This window comes from Acanthochromis polyacanthus, chromosome 5, assembly GCF_021347895.1.
Source record: "Acanthochromis polyacanthus isolate Apoly-LR-REF ecotype Palm Island chromosome 5, KAUST_Apoly_ChrSc, whole genome shotgun sequence".
Lineage (NCBI taxonomy): Eukaryota > Metazoa > Chordata > Actinopteri > Pomacentridae > Acanthochromis > Acanthochromis polyacanthus.
In genome coordinates, this window is record NC_067117.1 from 10119175 (window position 1) to 10132643 (window position 13469).

General features: G+C 38.4%; 1 protein-coding gene across 1 annotated transcript; it reads left to right on the forward strand.

Moving 5' to 3' along the window:
- Positions 1 to 4453: 4453 nt before the first annotated feature.
- On the forward strand, positions 4454 to 12664 carry mrps16 (mitochondrial ribosomal protein S16). Its single transcript, XM_022214060.2, has 4 exons — positions 4454 to 4610; positions 4828 to 4858; positions 9199 to 9465; positions 12263 to 12664. Exons 2-4 carry the CDS (start codon positions 4846 to 4848, stop codon positions 12397 to 12399), a joined length of 417 nt encoding a protein of 138 aa, XP_022069752.1. The 5' UTR covers positions 4454 to 4610; positions 4828 to 4845; the 3' UTR covers positions 12400 to 12664.
- The last annotated feature ends 805 nt before the right edge of the window (positions 12665 to 13469 follow it).

Sequence of the window (13469 nt, forward strand, 5' to 3'; positions counted from 1 at the left end):
TAGAAATATACGCTCTTCTGTCAAAAACAAACTCAAAACAACACGCGGCTGCCATATGATTTAGAAATGATCAAGCTCAAAATATAACTCTTGATGGGAATTTACATGCACGCCTTCTTTAAGTTGCTAGTCAGTAAAGGGTCATTTGTTTGCAGCAGCTTAGACTAACACCTGCAATACAGAACGAAAGCATTTTTTAATTTTGTTTTATGAAAGGCAGCTAAGTATTTGTTAAGTTCGGGAGGTGAGGGGACAGGGAATAAAGTGGGCAACAGCCAAACTGGAGATTCTCCTCTTAGTTCGCAGTCAGGACAGAGACATAATCTTCTTGCTTTAATAAGGTTAATGAAATGATAAGGACATTTTCCTTCCTTCCTGCAGCATCTGGTAGTATTTGAACGCTCTCCATGCGGGTTTCTCACTCATGTGACTTCATCCCATATTTCAAAGACACAAAACTGAATCAGAGAATTAACAGTGCTCAAACTGTGTAAATGAATGTTTATTCGATACTCACACAATCAGTCAAAAGTTTGGACGCACTTTCTCTTTCAATGCTTTTTATTTAATTATTTTGCACATTGTAGATTAATACTGAAGGCATCCGAACTATAAAAGAATACACATGGGATTATGTTGCAAACAAAAAAGCGTCAGTCTTCAGTATTAATCTACAATGTAGAAAATAATACAACTGAATGAGAAGGTGTGTCCAAACTTTGACTGGTAGCGGATGTGTTATTAAGTCGTGTCTACAGTGTCCTCTTACCTTCCATGCGTGCTTCAAGTTGCTCCAAATCTCCCGTGAGCCTAAAAAACAATCATGCAGAAGAGAAGATTTTTGAGCATTCTTCTTCTGTTTTGAATAGTTTCACACCTTTAAAGTTTACCAAAATAGACCAAACACCTCTCCACAATTTCCATTTCATTTACAGGAACACACACAGTTCCAGCACTAATGGAGACAGTCTTTCAGAAGAGCGGCAGAATCAGGAATAAACAACACATAAACATGTTTTCTCAATAGAAGTACATCTGGATCAAGTAGAAGCCTGAAACAATGCCTAGATAGACCTAAATTAGATGAGAATTTTCACATTTGTCAAGAACAGATGCAAAGCCTGGAAACAGGGAAGCATCATGACCTTGCTCTGTCTAACTAAAGCTCACTGATTAATACGTGTTTAAACTGCGGTTTATGAATGTATTAATAAGTATGATGCACTTAAATAATGGAAAATGATCTGTGCCCAATTTTGTTAGGACATAACAACTACAATAATTTAAGATTCTCATTGTTTGCCACAGATCCTAACTGTGCCTGGGTTGATATGTAAAAATCAACTAGACACACCCGATAAACAAGTTTCACTAAAGTTCCGCATCGATCAATGTTTCCTCCTTTATTTTCCTGATTGTAAGAACAAACAGATCTCACTTGCCAGTATCTGATTCAAATTCTTAACAAAACCTTAGCTCAACTGGGTTAATTAAAAAGGCTTTATGCTTACTTCACACACAAGATTTTCCTTAAACCCCAACTGTTAAACTACTACAAAAAGAATACACTGACGTACAGGACTGTATATTGCACCAAAAATTATTCTGTTGCTTAAATGCACCATACAAAGGTAGTTCAAGGTTTCTTTAAGTTCATAATGTCAAAGCAAGTTACATGTTTAGTGAATACAAATAGCATCTTCCACATAATCAAATTAAACTCAGATATGTTTGACTAAAAGCTCTGGAGCAGCCTTCTTCGTTTAAAGCAGACTCCTCTTGCTTTTTCCTAGTAAAATATCTGGTCATCTGAGCGTCTCTAACTGAACTGTCACAGATGATTAGAGGAGGAACAACTCGCCTTGGTCTCCCAAAGAGCATGGGGTCCTCACGAGAGAGTGAGCCACAACTAGAATCAATGTCACCGTTCAGATAATCATGCATTGCCGATTCACCATGTAAGATGCATTTTGTTTGCTGCCTAACTGTGTAAAGCCCCTATTCATTTTCAGATTTTTTCCACAGAAAAAAAAATGTGGTCAACTCAGTAATGATGTTTTCCTCTTGAAATTCCTGCCCTGGTTGTTGTGAAGAAAGTGTTTTGTGCTGCATAGCTTGTCTGGTTGCTGAAACAATTCCTGTGACTACACAAGCTGAGAACATTTTCAAATCTTTTCAAACTAATATACTTGTAATCTTGTTATTCTTTCCTATTAAAGATGAGTAAGTTTGACATATTATTTGGGGACGCCAGGTCAGTTCCATTTGTTTTAAGGAGAGTACAAGACTAAATAGGTTTCCTTCTGGAAATTAAAGCATTTTGCGCAAACTATTTTTCATGTTTTGCTTGTAAAATGCTGAAATAATTTGAAATATGCAGCTGCAGTGCTGCAATGGTGATAGGAGAAAAATCATAAAGCGAAAATATCCTTTATCCTTTAATAAAAGCATAATCAACTTCTGTGATCGATTAATTGAAATAGTTGAATACAAACACATATTTTACAAATATTGTCTTTTATCTGTTTATGATCAGGGTTAGGGTTAGGTCATTACTGCCTTTGTATATGAAGAGTCACGCAGAGACAGGAGGATATTTTCAGAATTATAAACAAAGGCCCATCTCTTTTGTGTGCCTTCAGTGACCTCGCAGAGAACCATGTGTTGATCACACACACATATAAAATAAGCAAGCTTTACACAAGAGTGTGAAATCACCATGTTCCAAGCCTGGAGTGGTAGAGGGACAGTTTGGTTCCCAGTGGCAGAAATCTCTGTCAGACAAAGCAATGACCCCTGAATTCATGATCACTCTCAGGAAATCAGTGTTTCATCTCTGCTGGGGTCAACAGTGGAAACTGATTTGAAACTCAATGTGTTGCTGGTGTAAGACACACAACACATGTAGAGCAGAAATTACAGGGAGGACAATGTGAGGGATTGCATGAATGATGACACTGTTGTAACCAAAGAACCTCACTTTGAGTGATAGATAATCATATTCACAGCAACCCTAAATGAAACAGATGGTTTTGTCATTTTTTTCATGCTTTTATTTGAGCCAGATCCACTGTCTTAACTAAAACTAGAAAATGAATTCTTCATGTATTTGTACATTGCATTAAGGTTCATTTGAGTACACATTTCAGGCATTTAGCTGCATTCAAAGCTGATGCATCCATCCAGTGAGTCAAATAAATACAACAATTACATACTGATTAAAAACAAATCTGTTTTACTAATAGCTAAAAGCAGTAGCAAATGGTATACGGGCATACAAGTAGGCTGTTTGTTTTTTTATGTCTGGTAAAAAAAGACCAACACGGTGGTGGTCAAACCTCAGGATTAAAAACAGTAGTCAAGAGACCAGTAGGTGATGTCATAGTCGCTAAATTTGGGTTTTTAAATACAATCTGTGCTTTAAATATTTCAACAAGCTAAATGACCGTCTTTTTTCATAATTGCAAAATCCACCTTTAATGCAAGAGCTTTTTTGTGTTTTTTTTTTCCTGTAACAAGTTAACTTTCGGTATCTAATTACTTACATTGCAGTTTTAAGTCAGTTTTGAGGGATGGCCTAAGTTTCTCAATATGTGGTTGGACCATAAACATGAACTGATAGGCCAAAGAGACAAAATGACAGTAATAGACACTTCATCAACACAATAAGAAAGAAGCTTGACAAAATGTTTGATCATTTCACTTAAATGCATTAAATGTAAACCTCCCTGAAAGCAGGAAAATGCAAAGTTAGGTTGCCTGAACAAACCCCAAACCGGCTCCCTTGGGTTGATAAACTGCCTACCATATCCCTTGATAGTGGAGTCTCTTTGCCCTTTGTTGGCTCTCTGTGGCATCAAGTCTCCTGTGGCATGTTAGAAGTCATCTAAAAACACCCACAATCCTTCACCTCGTATTGCCTCTATGCACTCATGGTGGTCTGCTGTGATGGCTGAGAACTTGACATTGGGCAGGCATGGTGAGGCATATGATTCTTGGTCATGGATAGCCACAGGCCTTAAGCTGTGTGGTGGTTTTATTTTACTCTGGTTGCCTTCTGTGTGTCTCTTGGTTTTGTTTTCTTAATTTATTTAAAGTGTTTGAAGCCGAAATGATTATTTTATCCGAATTTATTAATATTTTTTATTGAAATGTATTTGTGTCGGAGTGTAATTCAATGTTGTTTAATTTGTAAAATTGCTGAAAACTAAGCTAAAGTGTCTAAATTCAATTGTAACGTTTTCATGTCGCGTTTTTTACTTAAAGAAAGTTATAAGCGTCGACTGAAATGACACGTTTTATCGTGATAAATGTTTCAGCTGCATCTCTCAGCCCTGTTCTCTGACATTACCTTCAGAAGTAGTGCAGGTCTTCCGTTCGTGCTGGTGCTGCGGACAGAAGTGTAACTGCGCCATCTTGTGTCCTGCCCGTGCAACAACTTTGCCGTACGTAACTTCCTGTTGAAACATGGCGGCGCTCTGACAAATGTCACATTACTTCTCCTGCTGAAAATACACAACAACAGTCGCCTGTTACATCTCCTGTGCCGCGGACAAAACAAACACAGCACCTGTGAATATTTCCTTTTACGTCCCTCAACGTCGTCGGAGGTACTTCGTTTCATTTCGCTCTTTTCTAAACTCTCCGAACAGGAGATGCTGTTGCAGTTAGCCGTTAGCATTCTCCGCACTGCTGCCATTGAGAACATTTTAAAGCTTTTCTTTAATGTAGCGAAGGTTTAACAATAGCAAACGTGCTGCTGTTGCTATTTATGTAATGTGGCATATGTGCGCATTGGCTTAAAGGTGATTTTCTTGTTTGTTGCAGGATATTTCAGCGAACACTATGGTGCATTTATGTGAGTATTCAGTCTGACCAGTCTTGTGTCGGCGGAGCTTCAAGCTAGTAGTCTGTGTCTGCAGGGCCGGAGGACTCAGGAGGACCCTCATCGATAGGACCGCACTTCCAGGGCCGCAGGTTTAGAGCCTCTTTTTATAGACAGCGCCACCCACAGATGATCACTAAAGATGTAACCGCGGTTTAAAAGAATGACTTCACTCAAAATATGCTTATAATTTAAAAGGTTTGTTCAAGGACAGTTCCACAGGAAGTACTACTTTATTTCCAAGTACCTATAATTTTAAAGGTTTATTCCATCCAAATAGTGCTTTTAAATTAACAAGTTAAAGTTTGAAAGGTTTTATTCTGTCCAAAATACCACTTATTACAAGAATAACTTGGTTGCTAAAACAAAAAGAATACACTAATGTATTATACTTACCCCTCCCCTCTAGCAGGCGCTAATCATATCAGAATCAGCTTTAATGGCCAAGTACTTACACAACATACAAGGCATTTGGCTTCAGCTGTTGGTGTCACCCTAGGAATAAAGAAAGAGAAAATTAAAAAAAAAAAAAACTGCAGAAAGAAGAGAAAAAGTAGTAGTAATAAAAACAAACATAACACACTATATACAGACATTTACAAAGCTTGAAATTAATATATAAACACAGTAGTGTAGAATGATAATTGCTAGAGTGATAATGCAGTGCAAAAAGCAGACAATACTCTCCTTAGTGCAAAAGTAATGTACATATACACTGGTGTATTGTACAGGTATGGAGGAATGGCTCAGCTGTTTATTAGGGTGAGGTCATTGGGGAAGAAGCTGTTCTTGTGCCTGGTGGTTTTAGTGTGCATGGCTCTGTAGTGCCTGCTAGAGGGGCGGAGGGGAGAACAGTTTATGTCCAGGGTGAGTGGGGTCTCTGATCATAGACATAATAAAGAGTAGACGCCGCTCGGGCTGCTGCGCAGCGAGAAATACGGCCGCCCTTTTGGTCCGGTCACCCGCTCCACTCAGCGCTGTTTGACAGCGCATTTAATCCATCTTAACTCTGAATATTAAACTGATTTTCACGCGTTTTTATTTTTATTTTTTGCTGCAAATGTCATACATGTAGCTATGATACAGGACAAATGGTTCAGCGTATTTTAATATTCATAGCGGGATTAACAGTAATAGAATATTCTGATATTAAGCTCGACTGTAGACAGGTATTTTGCAAACACTGTAAACACACACACACACACACACACACACTAATATATGTTCGAGAAGCAGATAATGGCAGTAAAGTCAGTTAGCCTATTTTAATAATTTGAAGAGACAATATATGATTACGCTATATATACATATATAAACAAAATACTGACTAATGAACACATATTTCTATATAAAACAATAGATAGAAGTTATATATCAGAGAAAATGAATATATATAAATCATAGATGGAGTATTAATATAATCAATATATCAGAGAAAATTATATAAATCATATATAGACAATATAATTCATACATATATTAAAAAAGATATATCAGAAAATGATAATATATATATATATATATATATATATTGTTTTATATAGAAATGTGTTCATTAATCAGTATTTTGTTTATATATGTATATATAGCGTAATCATATATTGTCTCTTCAAATTATTAAAATAATTGACTTTAATGCCATTATCTGCTTCTCTAACATTAGTGTGTGTGTGTTTACAGTGTTTGCAAAATACCTGTCTGCAGTCGAGCTTAATATCAGAATATTCTATTACCTATTATTATTATTATTATCTATTATTCCCGCTATGAATATTAAAATTCGCCGAACCATTTGTCCTGTATCATAGCTACATGTATGACATTTGCAGCAAAAAATTAAAATAAAAACGTGTGAAAATCAGTTTAATATTCAGAGTTAAGATGGATTAAATGCGCTGTCAAACAGCGCTGAGTGGAGCGGGTGACCGGACCAAGATGGCGACCCCACCGCTCGTCAGCCCCAATGGACAGTAGCGGTTGATGCGGCGTCTACTCTTTATTATGTCTATGTCTCTGATGCCCTCTTCCTGGTTCTCGTGTTGAACAGTTCCTGGATAGAGGGCAGGGGGGCTCCATGTTATGACCTTTGTGGTCTCTAGATCTCCAACAGGACAGTTTGAAAGGTTGGAAAGAGGTGAAACACAAGAGCAATTCTGGAGGCAGATATTTTTATACTTATTTGTTATATGTAATAGTAGTCAATAAAATAACCCTCACTATGAAAACATGTACTGTGAAGGAAAACGTAGGTTCACAGTTTTAACTTTTTCACAGCAGACATTTGAACTCGTCACCGGAGGTTGGATTCTCCCAAAACTGGCTGGACGAATCACCATGAAGTGTAGAGTCAGAAGGCGGGCGTAACTAAGTGACGACAGAGGCGCGACGATTCTGACAGAAACAACCGGCGCACAATAAACAGTTATCTTTCGACTCAGCTTTGGCCACAGCCCTTAAAGATTTGAAGCTAAAATTCAACTTGAAAGATAAACAAAGGACGGCACTGAAGTGTTTCATTGAGAAGAAAGACGTATTTGGACTTATGCTGACGGGATATGGCAAATCCTTAATATACCAGTTGGCTCCGCTGGTTGGGAAGCTAATGGGACTTAGCCACAATCGGGCGCTGTAGGAACTACATCAGCCTATTCGTTGTGCTGATTGGTTGCAGAGTGATTTGAAAGACAACCTTTTAGCCCGCCTCCCTCCCTGTCGAGCGTTCCTAGACCCTTGTGTCTTAAGAGCTGAGTCTAGCGCGGCTAGGCTAGCAAAAAAGCCCACAAGCCAAAAATTGGTTTTGCTGCAGCTTTCAGTATCTAAAACACGAATGTTTGCAGTGTTTAATGACGAGTTCAAACATAGTTTGGTTCTCAGTTTGGCAGGTTAACAACAGCTTTACATTGTGACTTTTGTCCATTATGGAGAGAAATGCTGACACTTACTTTGGCAAATCAGCAAGTGAATGAACACCATGGTCCTGAAGGTGTGGTCCTGAGAGTGCAGCCTCTGGCTCTGCAGACATACTATACTCTCTAAAGCAGGGTTTCAGATAATACAAATGCACTGACCAGTTTGCATGATACCAAGTGAAGACATAGTGGAAGAAATGGGATGCACTATATTAGAAAAATACTATCATTGTCATATTTTGTTTACTGCATTTGTATTATTATAATACAGGTATTTTCACCAGATAAAGTGAATAACTCTATTTGGAAATAACTAATCATTCCAGACTGAATGATTTTGCAGAGAGCACATCTGCATGACGACAAGATTTTTTAAAAAAAGTTTTACAAAGGCCATTTGAATACTTTTCCCAAAAGTGTAGCACCAGCTTTAGATGACATTCAGGTCTGGCTTTGCACTCAAAATACAGAAGATCGCAAGACACTGCTGACAAAGTGCATGTTTGTGGACATCTTTTCTGTCATCAGAATATTTTCATGCAACAGAGGTTGTGTTTTTTTCCCTACCAAACTTACATTTCCTTGTTCCCCATGGTTTTATTTGCCCCCACTTGGACCTGGTCAGTATTTTACCTGATTAAACATTACAGTGTAAGTCATGAGCTGTGTTACCATAAACTCCAAATAAAACGTCAAGTAACTAATTTCACATTTAGCATAAACAGCAGGAATGCACAGCTTCCTCACACAGTGCTTTCCAAACAATAAAAAACTACTGTACAGTTAGTGTTGACATATTGTACGGTACACTGATTTTAAGCTTAGTAACATGACTCTTTATCAAAGCAATAAGAGAATTCCTCTCCAAGGCAAATCAGCATATCACAATCCACTGAGTTGATCGCTGTTGATATTTGATGTCATTCGATGACCTTAAACAGCAAATAAAAGTTGATTGTGAGTAGAACACTTGTGATTTGGCTGGGATTTTCTATTGCTTTTCCTTATTAAAATATTATGCGGCGCATAATGAAACCAGTTCATTCTTTTTGAATAACCCTGTATTAATCAGTTTTTTCAAATATTTGCTCATTATATTAAAGTAAAAAAATCACAAGTTCAGATCACAGTCCAAAACAAAATCAAAATAAAACAGTTGATGATGTAGATCCTCTCATTTCATTAGCCATAATGGATAATATGGAATGGTGAATAAATGAGCAGCAAGCATTGCTGAGTGAGATTTTAATCTGCTTCTACATAAAGTGATTGAAGCTTCTGAAGGAATTTCATTTACTTGTGGTGTCAAAATCTTCTTGATGCAGTGAGATGTGTACAGTTTACAGGAAATGATTTTTTTCCCCTTTTGTTCATCATGCTTATTGTGCGCATTTTCTTTTGCAGCGTCGCTTCTCCTAAAGAAGTACCATGGCGGTTACGTTGTCCTTCGGCTGGCTCTTGCTGGCCACAAACAGCCAAACAGGCCCTTTTATCGCATCGTGGCAGCTTACAACAAACGGGCAAGAGATGGTAAATATATAGAGCAGCTGGGTTCATACGACCCCCTCCCTAACATCTACAACGAGAAACTTGTGAGTTTCAACTTCGACCGGATCAAGTACTGGATCGGTTGCGGCGCCCACCCTTCAAAACCAGTGGCCAAGCTTCTAGGTGTGTATTCAGTACATGAACAGTTTCTTTAACCCTGGTATTATGTTGGAAAAAAATTACATTGATTATGTTGCGGGTCATTTTGACTCGTACTGTGTAAATCCATTCAAAACAGTCAGCAAACCAGGTTAAACCAATAAAAACTTTATCTCAGATTACAGAAACATTTAGAAAAGAGACACACGATAGATTTTTAATTCCAACACTATATTTAAGAACTATTTAGTTCAAGTTTTTCCCTCTTCATCTTTGTTCTTTTTTTTCATTTAACTTGTCCCATTTTCTCAGATTTTCAGTGCTAAACATTTTCAATGTTCTCCACCTGATGGACTGAATGTAACTGTATGCTTTCTACAGATGCAATTCTTGCATTTCACACAAGAGTTACTTGTTTCACTGTCCTCTTGGGAGGGACAGACCTGGCTTCTTTTCCGTTTCTTTACACCTGTGTCCACTGGAGCCATTGCAGATTGGTTGGATGATGCTGGCGATCGAGGTGGCCTGGCTCGCCTCTGGATCTTGGGAGTAAAGAGTGCTTTGCCCAGTTCTTCCAGGAAAAGCCGACGTCGGTACATTTTGCCGGCATTCCATGCTGGTTGATTTCAGTCCACAGGACATAGGCATTGTAAGCAGACACGTCCACAACGTTGAAGAAAATCACCAAGGGCCAACGGGCAGTCTTGCACTGGTAACTGTATGTTGCTGTGACTTTGACCAGATTGTCAACTCCACCAAAGGAGGAGTTGTAGTCCAGGATCATTTATGGCTTCTTGTCTTCTCTTGTGCTCAGAGATGCATCTGTGTTCATTGTGCTCATTACAAGAAAATTCTTGTTTCTCTTTGGGCAGTATGAAACAACTCTTTTCTCAAAAAAAACAACTGTTGAGGAATGCAGAGGTCTGCCCTGCATCTTCAAAATTTCACTGGGAAGTTCTTGCTTATTTCTTCTGTTCCCAAAATAGTCAGCTTTCTCTTCTGAAGTTCATCTCCAAGGCAGTAGGATGTAAAGAAGTTGTCACATGTGATGTTATGACCTTGCAGCCCGTTATTCATCTCCAGCACCACATGCATCCCCTGATTCTTCTCAGATGCTCTTCCAGGTAGCTTTCTAGTGTACACTTGCAATATTCTATGCATAACTAGATTTTGCATCACAGGCTGCCCATATTTTGATGCCATACTTGGCAGGTTTGTTGGGCAAGTACTGCCGGAAAGGACAGCGCCCCCTGAATGGAACAAGGCGATCACCTATAGTAACATGGGGACCAGGACTGTACAACAAAGTTAGAATTTCAACCAATTTATAACATACATCTCTGGTCGCAGCTAGTTTGTCTGTTTCACGTCGACCAGCTCTGGTGTCGTGGTTGTCAAATCGGATCACACAAGACATCATTGTGAAATGTCTCCAGAGGCATTGTTGCCAAAGAAGCATGTTTATTTTGTTTTCTTTTTTGTTTGTTTATTTTGGATCTGAACAGCTACTTACCCACATTAAAGTGTCTGGGTCAAAATGACCCGCAACATCATCTTTGTATACAAACTCTGCACAGACATTCCACGACACATCATCATGTCCAGATTTTACACACAAGTTCATGACCCTAGATGAGGAAAAGTCACAAAATTTCTGTGCTTGCACTAGGGAAAATTTGTCTCTAGCCACTGTGGCTAAAGTGCGAGAATTTTGTTTAGCCACATTTAGCCACACTTTTTGTGGTTGAAGGCACGTCCTCGTATCCAGATATGTGCAGGATCAGGAGTCTTAGACTATTTAAACAATATTTTCATGATAATCTTACCTCTCATTTGTTTTACGGTTGTCCAGCGTTCACCATTTGTTGTACATATGATATTTTTATTAAAAAAATTCAGTATCTTTCTATTTAAAATGATTTTTCAACTCTTCAATCGCCCTCTCCTTGTCCTCCTTGTTGTACGCCTTCCCGGGGTTAGTCCGAATCCTTTTTTCTGATTGGCTGAGACGAGACACGTGACAGTGTGCATCTATTAATGATTGGAAGCATTCGGGTCGTTCCAGTTATACTCAGTAGTGCTCTTCAGTAAAGGAGACGCGGTTTGTTATTTTCTTTGATTATCGCTCGGCAAATTAACAAAAAGTTGTAAGTTAACCCCTTTTTCGCATTTATTAGGCAAAACTAGCTTTGCCACCGTGGCTAAACATGCTAAAAATGGCTTCGCCATCCTGAGGAAGGCTTCGCCTATGGCGAAGTGGCGAATGGCTAGCGCAAGCACAGAATTTAATGAAGAAAAAGAAAGGATAACCAGTACTTTGGTGAACACAAAAACTGAAATGGGTCAAATTGACCCGTAACATAATACGAGGGTTAAAGGTTGATCAACACTGTACAATTTTATTGAGGGCTTTCCAGAGAACTGCAACTGAAACTCATAATCTGTGTACACAAGGAGCGCCATCCCGTTTTACAACCTCTGTCACCTTTTATGTCGTATCTAATTAAAGATATACTTATCTGTAATGACTACTCTTGAAATTCTTTTGTTTTTTTATACAGTGTTAAAAATTATGATTTCCGTCTTTCACTGCGCCCTCAGGCACCTCGTTAATGTACGGTGGTTCAAGAAGTTGTGCAGATACAGACTGAATGTTAACTTTGTGGTTGTAACAAGTATCTGATGTCCCATTTCACCAGAGTAATAAAGTGATCAGGTCTTAAAGTGTTTGTTTAATGACGTCTTTGTATCACAGAAGGCATTGGTAACTTGGAGCTTGTCATGGAAGTCGTAATCACGTTTCCTTTCTGCCTTTCTACAGGGTTGGCAGGATTTTTCCCTCTGCACCCAATGACTCTAACCGAGGCAGAGCGTCGACGAGCCCAAACACAACAGACAGAAACGACAACAGGAACAGAGGAAACAGTGAACGAGGAACAGAAGCCAGTTGAAGTGTGAGAGTTAAAGCTGTGGACTCTGTGACTGTCCACTTAAAAAGGATGTCACACTTGTTTGGAACGAGAACTGATTGATTTGTTTCCTCACTCATTGGGGGGATTGCCTATAACAGCTTAAGATATGGCATACTGTAGTTGCTTCAGTAGTCTGTGTGAGCAATTTGCTTTACCGCTGATGACAGCTACGTGGTTATGAGTACCATGAGTGGTGGTGATCTATAAGTATTTGCTGTTTTATGCGACTTGATTAAAATACTTCAATATTATGCTTTTGTTTGGGGTTATTTAGCAGATTGGTTCTATTAACCTCTGTCTAACCTTTCCATGACATTTATGGACAATCCACACCCACAATACATTTTTTTATTAAGTTAATATTCTTACCACTGGAACTGAATTAAACCTTGCAAACATTCCTCCTCTTTTTGTCAGTTTTCTCTCTTCTTTTGGCACCTCTTGAGTGAGTGTACTTGACCCCTGAGTAAACATCAGGACGGCCAAACACAAAGAATTACATCAATCAGAAAGGGATGGGTTATTTGATATGTTTTATTGACCAGCTGTATAGCATCTATTTAATGTTAGGTCAGTAAAAAATTCTCCACCCTTGTTTAATCTTGTATCGGATAATTATTGCAACATTGGTAACCTGGAAACTTAGAGCTCATCCTAAAACGTCACGTGGTGTTGAATACCATGTTTGGAATGTTGAAATAAATCTGTTTACTATGTTCCAAGGAAAGTGTTTGTAACAGTTTGTCTCATGACGGAGTCAGTATTTACAGATCAAATCCGTGCACTCCCAAGTTTATACCTCAAACACTTAACTTGTATTGATGGCTACCAAAATACACAATAAGTAATATTTCCAGCAAATAATCCCTTTCTATATAGATTTGACCTGGTTAGGAAAGAGAAAAGAGAAACAAATAGTAAACTGATCTCTATTGGATAATGATGTCACACTTAATTCTGTTGTTAGATGTCTTCCTCATCAACAAAGAGCCTTAGAAAGCTTATTGTCTTTTGCTAAATAATGTGCAGAGAAAGCCCCTACACACATACTGTGAA